The 11,708-nt window shown below is 48.5% G+C and overlaps 1 protein-coding gene across 1 annotated transcript; it reads left to right on the top strand.

The window, feature by feature from the left end:
• The first annotated feature begins 3,136 nt into the window (after nt 1-3,136).
• On the top strand, nt 3,137-5,081 carry CCIN (calicin). The gene has a single exon (XM_024560228.3). It carries the CDS (start codon nt 3,249-3,251, stop codon nt 5,013-5,015), a length of 1,767 nt encoding a protein of 588 aa, XP_024415996.1. The 5' UTR covers nt 3,137-3,248; the 3' UTR covers nt 5,016-5,081.
• The last annotated feature ends 6,627 nt before the right edge of the window (nt 5,082-11,708 follow it).

The raw sequence follows: 11,708 nt of genomic DNA, 5'->3' as shown, positions 1-11,708 counted from the left end.
TTCAGGGCTTCCCGACAAATTGACGTATCAACTGATGGTCCCCAGAAAGTTAAAATATTAGGGTACCCTCCCCTAGGGATCTTCATGAACAGAAGATGCTGAGCTAGGCAGGACGCTGGGGATGGATGACAGGCTTGGGCTGAGGTCCTTTTCAGACTACACCTGGGCAGCCAAGAGGAGCAGCAGGGATTTAATGACGTTACTGAACTTCTAGTGGCCCTAAGAAACACCCTCCACCCAGTTACAGAACCAGGTGGTAGATGCTGGCATGCAACCAGCCTCTTAGGGCTGGTGTCTGTTTCCTCAGTTGGCTGGAGTGAGGAAAAAGCAGACGAGAGGAGCTTTCCAGACTGAAGAAAAGCTAGACAGCAAAGCTGACGGAGCAGGGGGCACTGATCTCACTTCTTCAATGGATTTCTTAAAGTTGACAACTCACACTCGTTCAACGACAGTGCAGGAGAAGCCAGATTCCAGCTCTCCTTTGTAGCCAGAGGGCAGCCGGAGGAGTCAGGGCTCCTGGCTCCAAGCTTAGTTCTGGACACTGTGAGCTGATCAGGGCCCTTATCTTCTCTGGGCCCCAATTGGTCCAGACCTACGAGGTCTGACACATGGACTTAATTAGGTCTATTGGATCATTTCGGGTCTCCATGACACATCCCAAGGCCCAACTTTCTTAAATGGATGGAAGCATCTAATGAGAGACCTTCCTGCCCTGTTCAGGGGGCCTGAAGCAAAAGCAAAGGGGCACAACCACCTCCTCCACTAAAATGCCCCCAAGGCTGCAGGGTGTGGGGGCAAAGGAGCAGGTGAAGCAGCAGAATCTGACCCACCCACCCCCTACTCCTGGGGACAAATGCCCCGGGAGGTCCACCAGCCTCTCGTAAGAGCAGGTCCAGAGGCCAGTGGGAGTGAGAAAGTGTGTGGTATCAACACCGAGAGGCCTCATCCTCCACCCAAGTCTCTGCCTCCTCTGGTAGATCGGGGCTGGAGAAACAATTAGAGCTCAATGGTTCTCACACGAGAGAAGGGGGCCAGGAGGAACTTGCTAGGGCACACACAGCTAGTCTGTGGCAGAGGGGCTGAAATCTATGCCTTCTTCCCACCAGGAAAACAGAGGTTCGAACAGGGGTTTGAACATACCTTGTTCAGACAGGTATGTCAAGAGACTGAGGATTAAGGTAAACAAATTCAGAATTAAAAGGTAGGTTCTTTTAAATAATTTTCAAATTATCAAATGCCAAAATAAAGGAAAAGTCAGGTCTGGAATGAAAGGGTGAGGGAGAGACAGTGAATAATATTGGGAATTTGACTAATCCAGGGGAGAAAAGAGCTGACCTGTTCACATTCCCAAGGCTCCCGGTGACACAGTTTCCCTAGTTGGGGCACGAAGGACCCACTGAGGGGCAGGAGTGGGGCTTAGAGCCAAGGTTGGAGATTAGGGTGGGGGGAGCGCTAGCCCAGGTCCTCTCTGCATCTGACAACGCCGCTACGGCCCGCATGTTGAGCCCCTTCCTGGGAGCTCCCCAAGGCTGGTCCAGGTGGGGCCCGCAGGAGGCTCCGGCTGTAACTTAATCCCTCCTTGGCAATGACGCTACGGGCGCCCCACACTAGCCCGGAGGAGCGGGTGCGGAGCTGGCCGAGGCTGCAAATACCTCGCCAGGTGGGACACGGGGAGGGGACGGTGGGGGAAGGGGGTACCGCCTGGATCTGAGCCGGCTCCTTTCCGGCATACCCTGTCTGGGGCTCAGTACCCCTTCTGTAAAGTGGACAAAGGTGTTTGCGGCGATCGTAAAGAGGCCCTGGGTCTCTTTTCAAACCCTGGGTTTGAATTCCAGGGTCGTAGCCAGTGGACCTGCCCTGCAGCCTCTGCCCAAGGGGTGGGGGGTGAGGACGGGGACGCAGGCGCGCGGCAGCCCAGCGGAAGAGGGGAAACCCCACGGTCCCTCGCAGCCCGCAGAGGGGTGCAGCCGAGGTGGCGCGCTCAGTGACCGAGAGCCATTCGCATCAGCCCGCCAGTTCCCACCCGAGCAGGAGATGACCCTCTAGCCCCACCGTGTGGCCGCAGGAGGCTCAGGGAGCCTGCCCAAAGGGACCGGCGCCTTCCAGGCTTCCTGGCGAGTGTTTGTGAAGGAAGCAGCCAGAAATCCCAGCTCTTGGTGCTCTGATGCAATATTAATAAAATAAAGACAGGTAGCATTTATTGAACGTTTGCTACAAGCCAAACATCGTGCTTAACACTCATTTAAATGAATTTCTCATTTAAACTCTTAATGCTCTTTGAAGCCGGTGCTACTATTCCCATCTCACAGAGGAAGAAAGTGAGGCTTAGAGAGAATGGGCCACCTGTCCAAGTCCACACTTGATGGAGAGAGCTGATGCACTACAGCCCCCAACATTTTACAACTAGAAGCTTGGAAATGTGGGGCAAATGTCCCAGTTTGCTGTGGAACTGAAATAATCAGGGCTTCAGAGGCCCTCCCATCCCACAGTGCCTGGCTAACTCCCGCATCCAGTAAGTGGCCTCCACCTCTTCCTCTGTTTGAAAGAATGGTATCTGTGGCCACAAAGGTCAGAAGCCAAAGGACAGAGCTTTTCTTCTCTGATGCCCAGGAGCCTGGCAGAGAAAGGTACTTCAAAGCCTAAGAATCAGGGACTAGGGAAAGCTGAGTAGTTAGGAGCTTCCTAAAAGAGTGGAAAGGGGCCTGAGTTACAGAAAACTTGGGTTCCAGGTCCTGCTCTGCTTCCACCTGGCTACGTGATCTTGGGCAAGTCCCCTCTCTTATCTGGGCCTCAGCTTCCCTCCTGTGGGAAGACAATGGGAGGATTTGTCTCGATGATATAATAATTCTTCCCCCAACCTCCCTCATCCCTTCTTACTCTACCCCCACCAAGGAGGCTCTGACATCCCAGAAGCGGCCTTGAACTGAGTTTTGAGGGTCCCAGATAGGAGTTGCAACTTATCTCTGGGTTTCCTCCTGAACTCTGGACCCTGAGGTCCTGGTAGGGTATCTGGTCTTGGCAGGCTGGAACCATAAAAGGGGAGAAAGGGCCTGTGCCTTGAGAAAGGCCTGCTGGGGGCCTGCATTGTGATGACCTCATCCACTCTATGACATCATCCTCTCTCCCACACCCATGCCTCCCTGATCAACTGCTCTGCAAACGACCATCAATTTGAATCCCAAAGGCCTGAGGAGGTTTGTTCTCCAGTACCTTATGCTGATCTTTTGCTTCAGCCAGCAAGAAGCACCATGAAACTGGAATTCACTGAGAAAAACTACAACAGCTTCGTGCTGCAGAACCTGAACAAACAGAGGAAACGCAAAGAGTACTGGGACATGGCTCTGACTGTGGACCACCATGTCTTCTTTGCACACCAAAATGTGCTGGCTGCTGTCTCTCCACTGGTGAAGAGCCTCATCTTCAGCAACGACATGAAGACCAACAATGAGCTCTTTATCACCATTGACCCCAACTACCTGAGCCCCGCCACGGTGGAGCAGCTCCTGGACTACTTCTACAGCGGCAAGGTGGTGATCTCCGAGCAGAACGTGGAGGAGCTCCTTCGTGGGGCCCAGTATTTCAACACACCACGCCTTCGAATCCACTGCAGTGACTTTCTGATTAAGTCCATCCGCCGTGCCAACTGCTTGCACTACCTCTTCTTGGCCGAGTTGTTTGAGCTCAAAGAGGTGTCAGACTTGGCCTACTCCGGCATTCGTGACAACTTCCACTACTGGGCTAGTCCCGAGGGCTCCGTGCAGTTCATGCGCTGCCCACCTATCATCTTTGGCCGCCTGCTCCGAGATGAAAATTTGCATGTGCTCAATGAGGACCAGGCTCTCAGCGCACTCATCAATTGGGTGTACTTTCGAAAGGATGAGCGGGAGAAGTATTTCAAGAAGTTCTTCAATTACATCAATCTTAATGCCGTCTCCAACAAGACACTGACGTTTGCCAGCAACAAGCTGATGGGCATAGAGAACAGCTCCGCCCACGCAACCATGATTGAGAGTGTCCTTGTAGACCGCAAGCAGGAGAAGCCCTGCAGCCTGCTGAGCTACCAGCGGAAAGGGGCCCTGCTCGATTCAGTGATCATCCTAGGTGGCCAAAAGGCCCATGGCAAGTTCAATGATGGAGTGTTTGCCTACATCATACAGGAGAACCTGTGGTTGAAGCTCTCAGAGATGCCCTACCGGGCAGCAGCCTTGAGCGCCACCTCTGCTGGTCGCTACATCTACATTTCTGGTGGCACCACTGAGCAGATTTCAGGGCTGAAGACAGCTTGGCGGTATGACATGGATGACAACTCCTGGACCAAGTTGCCTGACCTGCCAATTGGGCTTGTCTTCCACACCATGGTGACTTGTGGGGGGACAGTGTACTCCGTGGGTGGCAGCATTGCCCCACGGCGGTATGTCTCTAACATCTATCGCTACGATGAGCGCAAGGAGGCCTGGTACCTGGCAGGGAAGATGAGCATTCCTATGGATGGCACAGCTGTGATCACCAAGGGCGACAGGAACCTGTACATTGTCACCGGGCGGTGCTTAGTGAAGGGCTACATTTCTCGGGTTGGGGTAGTGGACTGCTTTGACACCCACACTGGGGACGTGGTCCAGTGTATCACCTTCCCCATTGAGTTCAACCACCGGCCCCTGCTCTCTTTCGATCAGGGCAACAACCTCTGCGTGCACAGCCACCGGCAGAGTGTGGAAATCAACCTGCAGAAGATAAAGGCCAACAAGACCACCACCTCCGTGCCTCTCTTGCCCAACAACTGCCCCTTAGATGTGTCCCATGCTATATGCTCCGTTGGAGACAACAAAGTGTTTGTATGTGGGGGTATCACCACAGCCAACGATGTCCAGACAAAGGACTACACCATCAATCCCAACGCCTACTTGCTGGACCAAAAGACAGGCGAGTGGAAGACCCTGGCCCCGCCGCCAGAGGCACTGGACTGCCCTGCCTGCTGCCTAGCCAAGCTACCCTGCAAGATTCTTCAAAGGATTTAAAACACTTTTTCAGTGGGAGAATAAGTAAATGCATTATTATTCACAATTTAACGAGAGAGGAAAAGAAAAGAAGATGGCCTGTTGGTTCCTTCTTTGTGTTCCATTGTGCGTTTAACCCTGAAGGTGGAGATTCTGGGAGAGGGATAGAAACTCAGGGCCGCTCTGTAACTGGAGGGACCCAAGCTGAGGTTGTGAAGAAGTCCCTGGTGGGTAGGATCGAGGCATCTCCTGGGCACTGGCCAAGGTGGTGTCTGGAAAGCCCTCTGTTCTGTGCCCCTGTAGTCACCTTACAGGCATCTGCTAGACTGACAATTAAAAAGTTTGCTCAGTTGGAAAGTCTTGGATGACTCCAACGCTCACTTCCCTAGAGTCTGCCCAGGAAGGCAGAGGAGGTCCCAGGTCAGGGAAAAGAGCCTCCTGGGCTAGGGAGGAAGGAGGTGGTATGGGCCTGGCCCGGGGCGGCACAGGGAATGGGAGGGGGACGGAGGGTGCAGGGGTGGGGGAAGGAGAGGCAGGGTTATTTGGCTGTTGTATTTGTCTATGCAGTTATGGTGAGTCTGTATATCATTTTGGGTGAAGTTGGGGGGTTACTTACAATTGTTTCTAGTAAGCAAGTTTCATTGAGAACTTTCTGCAGGGTAATAAGAATGCCTGCTTCATAGGGTGATGTGAAGTTTAAGGGTTACAACATGCAAAATGCCTAGGACAGTCCCATATAGTAAAAAGTGCTTCAGGAGGACTTTTTAAAAAGGAAAATAAAGGGATGAGGCAAGGGTCCAGGTTCTTGGGCCCTTATATTAAGTAAGGTCCTATAAAATGCTCTTTGAAATCCCATATGTCGAAACCTTGGTGAACTTTCCTCAATTCTGACTACTTCTGTTTCCCTTTCATTCATTTATTTACTTACATTGAATCCTCAACAATTTAGAAGAAGCTGACCAAGTCCTTGAATACGATATAGAGTCCTCATTCTTCCATTCGGTCATTCATTCATGATTTACTTACCCACTCAGTTCATACACACACACGCACACACACCGTTCAGTGAGGCCTCCGCGCGGGTGCCTGTCCCAGGGGCTGGGGCCACAGGCACGGCGCCAACAGTCCACGTCCCTGGGAGGGAGTATCTGTACCAGCACCGAGCACCGGGAGTACTGTGCAAGCCGCACGTGTACTTTAAACTTTTCCTGTAGCCATGTCAAAAACGTAAAAAGAAACAGGTGAACTTGATTTCAATAATATATTTTATTCCAGTATACCCCAAAATATCATTTAAACAAGTAGTCAGTATAAACAGTTATTACTGAGGTATTTAACAGCATTTATACCGTGTCGGAACCCAGGGTGTATGTCCCACCCGCCGTGCGGATTGCTGTGGATTAAGCACCCAAGGCCCGTGAGGCTCCCGTGTTATGCAATGCAGGGCAATTTGGGTATCTTCACGGTTCAACTCTCCAGCCTCCTCATTGTCCCACTCAATCCTGCTCAACCTGCTCAGAACCATCTTCCTGATCCCCGTGTTGGGTGGCCTCTCTTCAAAGCCCACCCCTCTGCCCACGTTTTACTTTTCTCTTTCTAGGCCAGGACCTTGGACTTCACCGCTGACCCTCTTTCCCCTGGAAATTGTCCCACATTTCTCAGTTCTCCAACCCTGAAAAGCCCCTACGTCTGCTCACCTCATGACATCCCTCAGCTAGAGGAATGGGGTCTTCCAGATCCCTGCAGCTAAGCCCAGCTGCCCCAGCCCCCAGGCCCCCTGGCTTGGCTGCCCGCTGAGTCACTGCTTACTGACTCGGGATGCCGATCCCCACAGCTGATTCTCTAACCCTCGCTGTTGTCCTGGGGCCCCACTGTTTCTCTCTCTCCTTTCTCAGCCACTTACATCTCACCCTGTAACCAGAACTCCAGACGAATAGAGTTCAGGTGACCTGATCTCCATAAACAATCCCACATCCACCATAAATCTCTCCAGAGCTTTGGCTTCTTTTCTGTGCCTCACAAGAAGAGGTGCCCTTCCACAAATCAGCCCTGATCTCTCCTGTCTCCTCCTTCTGCCTCCTAACAATGTCTCGGGCTCCTCAATTCCCTCTCCACGTCCTCTTCCTGACGTCTTCTCTTCGTCCCATAAATATGCTCTAGTTTCCCTGCTCCTGAAAACAAACCCTCCACACCTCTGAGGTCTACCTCTCACTATTCGCCATCTCTTTCCTTGGCTGAGCTTCCTGAATGTTGTCTATGCTCTCTGGCTCCAGATCAATCTCCAAGCCACTCATGCTGGCTTCTGGCCCTGCCATGCCACCAGTGTCCCCTGACGACACTGTCCTCTTTGTCCTTTTCTCAGCATTATTTCTCTTCCTTGCAGTGCTGGGCAGTGTTGACCATGCCCGCCGGCAGCAGAACCACTGGGGTGCTTGCTAAAATAGATCTTTAGCATAGTGGAATTATAACTCGATATATTAACCAATGTGGTCCTCCCTTCCTCCTTTTCCACATTAAAATTAGACCATGAGGCTGAAGCACCCAGGGCTTATCACCTTGAGGAGGCTGACCCAGCGGGATGTAGGAATCAGACTCAAACTGTTGGCTTTTGCTGCCAGGGAAGCTTCAGCAATTCATAGCAGAAGCGTGGCCTTGAAAGACAAGGCTTTTGAACTACAACCCAGGTCTGCAAACTGTAGCACATGAAGTCTTTGCAAGGGACATTCAGACACGCATAGTTTTAAGGGAATCAGTTTCTAGATCCTCAACCTTTTTCCCCAAATCGATCTACCTGAGAATGTACCTGTGGTGGAGATTTCACTCGAGTTTTCTTTTCCCACCTTCCCGCTTAAAATTGTCTTTCAAACACCTACACATGCACAGCAGCCTTTATCCGTTCCCAGTCGTCCTGGGACGCACTGGCCCAGGGCGCCACATTAGGGTGCAAACTGGTGCCGGTGAGGCCCCGCTGAAGCCTTCTTTCAACACGGCCCCAATGTCTACAGAAGAGTTTGTTGTGTTTCTCTCTTATCGGTACAGTGTTCCTGTTAAGGTGTGAAGTCTCGTGTTAAAAACTGGATTAATTTGGTCCAAGTGGGATACAGAAATGTTAAATAGCACAATGGAATGGTGACAGTTTTTAAAGCTTTATTGAGATATAATTCACATACCATTTAAAGGGTACCATTCGGTGACTTTGAGCATATTCAGAGTTGTACAACCATTACCACAATCAATTTTAAAACATTTTAAACCCCCCAAAGAAACCCCGTACTCCCTCAGCTGTCACCCTCCCACCCCCTCATCTTTTCTGCCCCAGGCAACCACTAATTTTTCTGCCTCCAGATTTGCCTATTTGAGACTTTTCATATAAATGGAATCATATAATATGTGACCTTTTACCTGACTTCATTTCTTTTTTTGGATGAATAATATTCCATTGTGGGAATATATAACATTTATTTACGCATTTATGAGTTAGTTAATGGGGATTTGGGTTGTTTCTCCTTCTTGGCTATTACGGATAATGCTCAATGAGCATTCGTGTACAAGTTTTTGTGTTCACTTACGTTTTCATTTCTCCCGGGCACATACCTAGGAGTAGAATTGCTGGATCACATGGTGACTCCCTGTTTAACCATGTGAGGAACTGCCAGACTGTTTTCCAAAGCAGCTGCATCGTCTTACATTCACACCTGCAGTGTATGAGGGTTCCCATTTCCCTGCATCCTCACTTCTTGCCCTCCCCCTTCCCAATCACAGCCATCCTCCTGGGAGTAAATAGCACCTCACTGTGGTTTGGGTTTGCATTTCCCCCACGGCCCATATGCTGAGCACCTCTTCATGGGCTTATTTTTTATGGCAGTTCAATAACCTTGCCTCTTCTGTGCTCAGCTGTTATTAGAGAAAATATCACCCCCAAGGAAGCATTCGATGGGGACAAAATAAAGACAGCCTGGCTCAGAAACATTGATGGCTGTAGGGCATTATTTCATTCAGGCCACAGAACCATGACAAGGCTCTCTGCCTTCCTGCCTATCTATCTGTTTAGAATTAGAATACTCAAGAGTTGTTAAAAGTAGGATAGAAAATACCCACCAGCAGGCATGGCCTTGCTGCATTTTCACCACTCTCAGGGATGAGTTTTCCTTCTCAAGTGTCTGGTTTTACACTACGTACCATTTAAAGGATGACGTAAAAAGTTCCACATTTACTTCCAAAAGATGTTACATCTTTTTTTTTTTTAAAGATTTTATTTATTTTTAGAGAGAGGGAAAGGGAGGGAGAAATGGGAGAGAAGAATCAACATGTGGTTGCCTTTTGTGTGTCCCCAACTGGGGCCTAGCCCACAATGCAGGCATGTGCCCTGACTGGGAATAGAACCGGTGACCCTTTGGTCTGCATGCTGGCACTCAATCCACTGAGCCACAGCAGACAGGGCAAGATGTTACATCTTTAAACATAAGTGAATACATCACATCAGTTAGAATACTTATTTAGACTTGTAAGAAACATTTTAAACCTTTTTTTTAAATCCTCGCCCGAGGACATTTTTTCATTGCTTTGGGCGGGCGGGGGGGGGGGTGGCAGAGAGAAACATCAATGAGAGAGAGAAACATCTATTGTTTGCCTTCTCGTACACGCCCCAACCTATACCGTTCAGAGTTAGTTTGTCAAGATGCATGAAAAAAACCTGTTGGGGTTTTGGTTATGAATGCACTGAATTTTTATATCAATTTAGGGAAATTTCAGGTGTTTACAATATCAATTTTTAAAATTCATGGACATGGTGCCCTGACCGGTGCGGCCCAGTTTCTTTGGTATCAGAAACATCAGTGGGTTGCCTCCTATTTGTGCCCCGATCAGGGACCGAACCTGCAACTGAGGCATGTGCCCTGACCGGGAATTGAACCTGCAACCTTTTGATTGACAGGATAATGCTCCAAACAACTAAACCACACCAGCAAGGGCAATAAATAAAATATTTTTTAAAAAGTTTTAAAATTCATGGATATGGTATGTCACACCGTTTGGGGGAGGACTCTTTAATTTCTCTTAAGTTTTATGATGTCTGCCCAGAAAGTATCCATCCATGTAATACAAAAAATAGAGACATTCATGGAAGAAGATTTAAGACACAAGAAACATTGTCCATAGGACGATACCACCTCAGTCTTCTTCAAAGCAGGCACCTTGGGACCTCACACAGTTCTCCCAACTGCAGCACGGTGTTCCTTCTGCTCTGGAAGCAGAAGCCACAGAACAAATTTTGCCACAATACGTTTCATGCCAAGATCCTGTGTCAAAATCTCGGACTCAGTAGTGTTTGGCATCCCCAGATCAGCTTCTAGTTCTCGCAGTCAGTCATTGATCTTTGTTGATTGCAGCCCATACATGTTCAACATTCCCAAGTGTTCTGCTTGTTGCAGGCCTTCCAGAACATGGATCACTTTCAACAGATTCTCAGCCATCTTTGAAGCGTTTGTGCCACAGCTGTATTTGCACCGCACTCAGTGCATCATCCCCGAAAGCCTTCTGAGTCATCCGAACAGTTTCTGTGCAGGCATGTTCAGGCTTAACACAAAATTTGAAGGAGATTCTCTACTTGCTCAGTCATTTTGAATGCAACAGCCACACAGTACACATGCTCACTCAATGGCATCTACCGTCCCCACTGACTAGTACAGTAAAGGCATCATTGTTCATGCATGCACATTCCAGTCCACTCTCCTTGGCTGCCAGGTTACATGGATGTCGTGCAAACCGTTCTCATTATGTTGACAATGGCTGGACTTTTTCCAGACAGGCCTCGTATACTTTACTCTGTGGAGGTCTCTCACAACTTTTGATAGACTTATTCCTAGCTACTTGACATTTTAAAATTACATATGTTGTAGTCTTTTAAAATTTGCTTTCTTTTTATAGTTAGTTTACAGAAATACAGTTGATTTCTATATATTGATTTGTATTTAGCAAGTTGTAGGAGGTCTTTAGATATTCTGGATGTGAACCCTTTATCGGTTGTGAATTGTGTGGTAAATATCTTCCCGCCATTCAATATGAATCATAGCTGTAAATGTAAAACTATAAAACTACTAGAAGAAAGTTTGAAGAAAATCTGTGTAACCTGGGGTTAAGCAAGATTTCTTCGATAGAACACCAAAAAGGTGATCCACTAAAAACAATGATAAATTGGATCTCATCAAAATGAAAAACTTTTGCTCTGGGAAAAAAACTGTTAAGAGACTAAAAAGAGCAGCCGCATATTGAGAAAAATGTTTGCAAATCACCTTTCTGGCAAATGACTTGTGTCCAGAATACATAAGGATCTTTCTCATAATTTATTTGTAGATATTTCCCTACTTTGCATATACACAATTATGTATGCAAGATAACTTTTTTTCTTTATGGAGGTTTCCTCTATTCCAAGTTTACTGGGAGTTTTTTTCATGATATTGAATGGTATCAAATACTTTTTCTGCACCCATTAAATGAGCATGGTTTTTCCTTCAATCTACAATAGGACAAGCCACTTTTATTAATTTATCAGAGTGACATCATCTGTTCTGCCCTGACCTGTGTAGCTCAGTTGGTTGAGCATCATCCCACAAAGCAAAAGGTCGCCAGTTCAATTCCCAGTCAGGGTACATGCCTGGGTTGCAGGTTCGATCCTGGGTTGGGGGAGTGTGAGAGGCAACTGATCAATATTTCTCT

This window comes from Desmodus rotundus, chromosome 1 (assembly GCF_022682495.2).
Source record: "Desmodus rotundus isolate HL8 chromosome 1, HLdesRot8A.1, whole genome shotgun sequence".
Taxonomy (NCBI): Eukaryota; Metazoa; Chordata; class Mammalia; order Chiroptera; family Phyllostomidae; genus Desmodus; species Desmodus rotundus.
This window is presented reverse-complemented; position numbering and strand designations above follow the sequence as displayed.

Coding starts and splice junctions, on each gene's coding strand:
- CCIN (XM_024560228.3), top strand. CDS start 3,249: ATGAAACTGGAATTCACTGAGAAAAACTACAACAGCTTCGTGCTGCAG.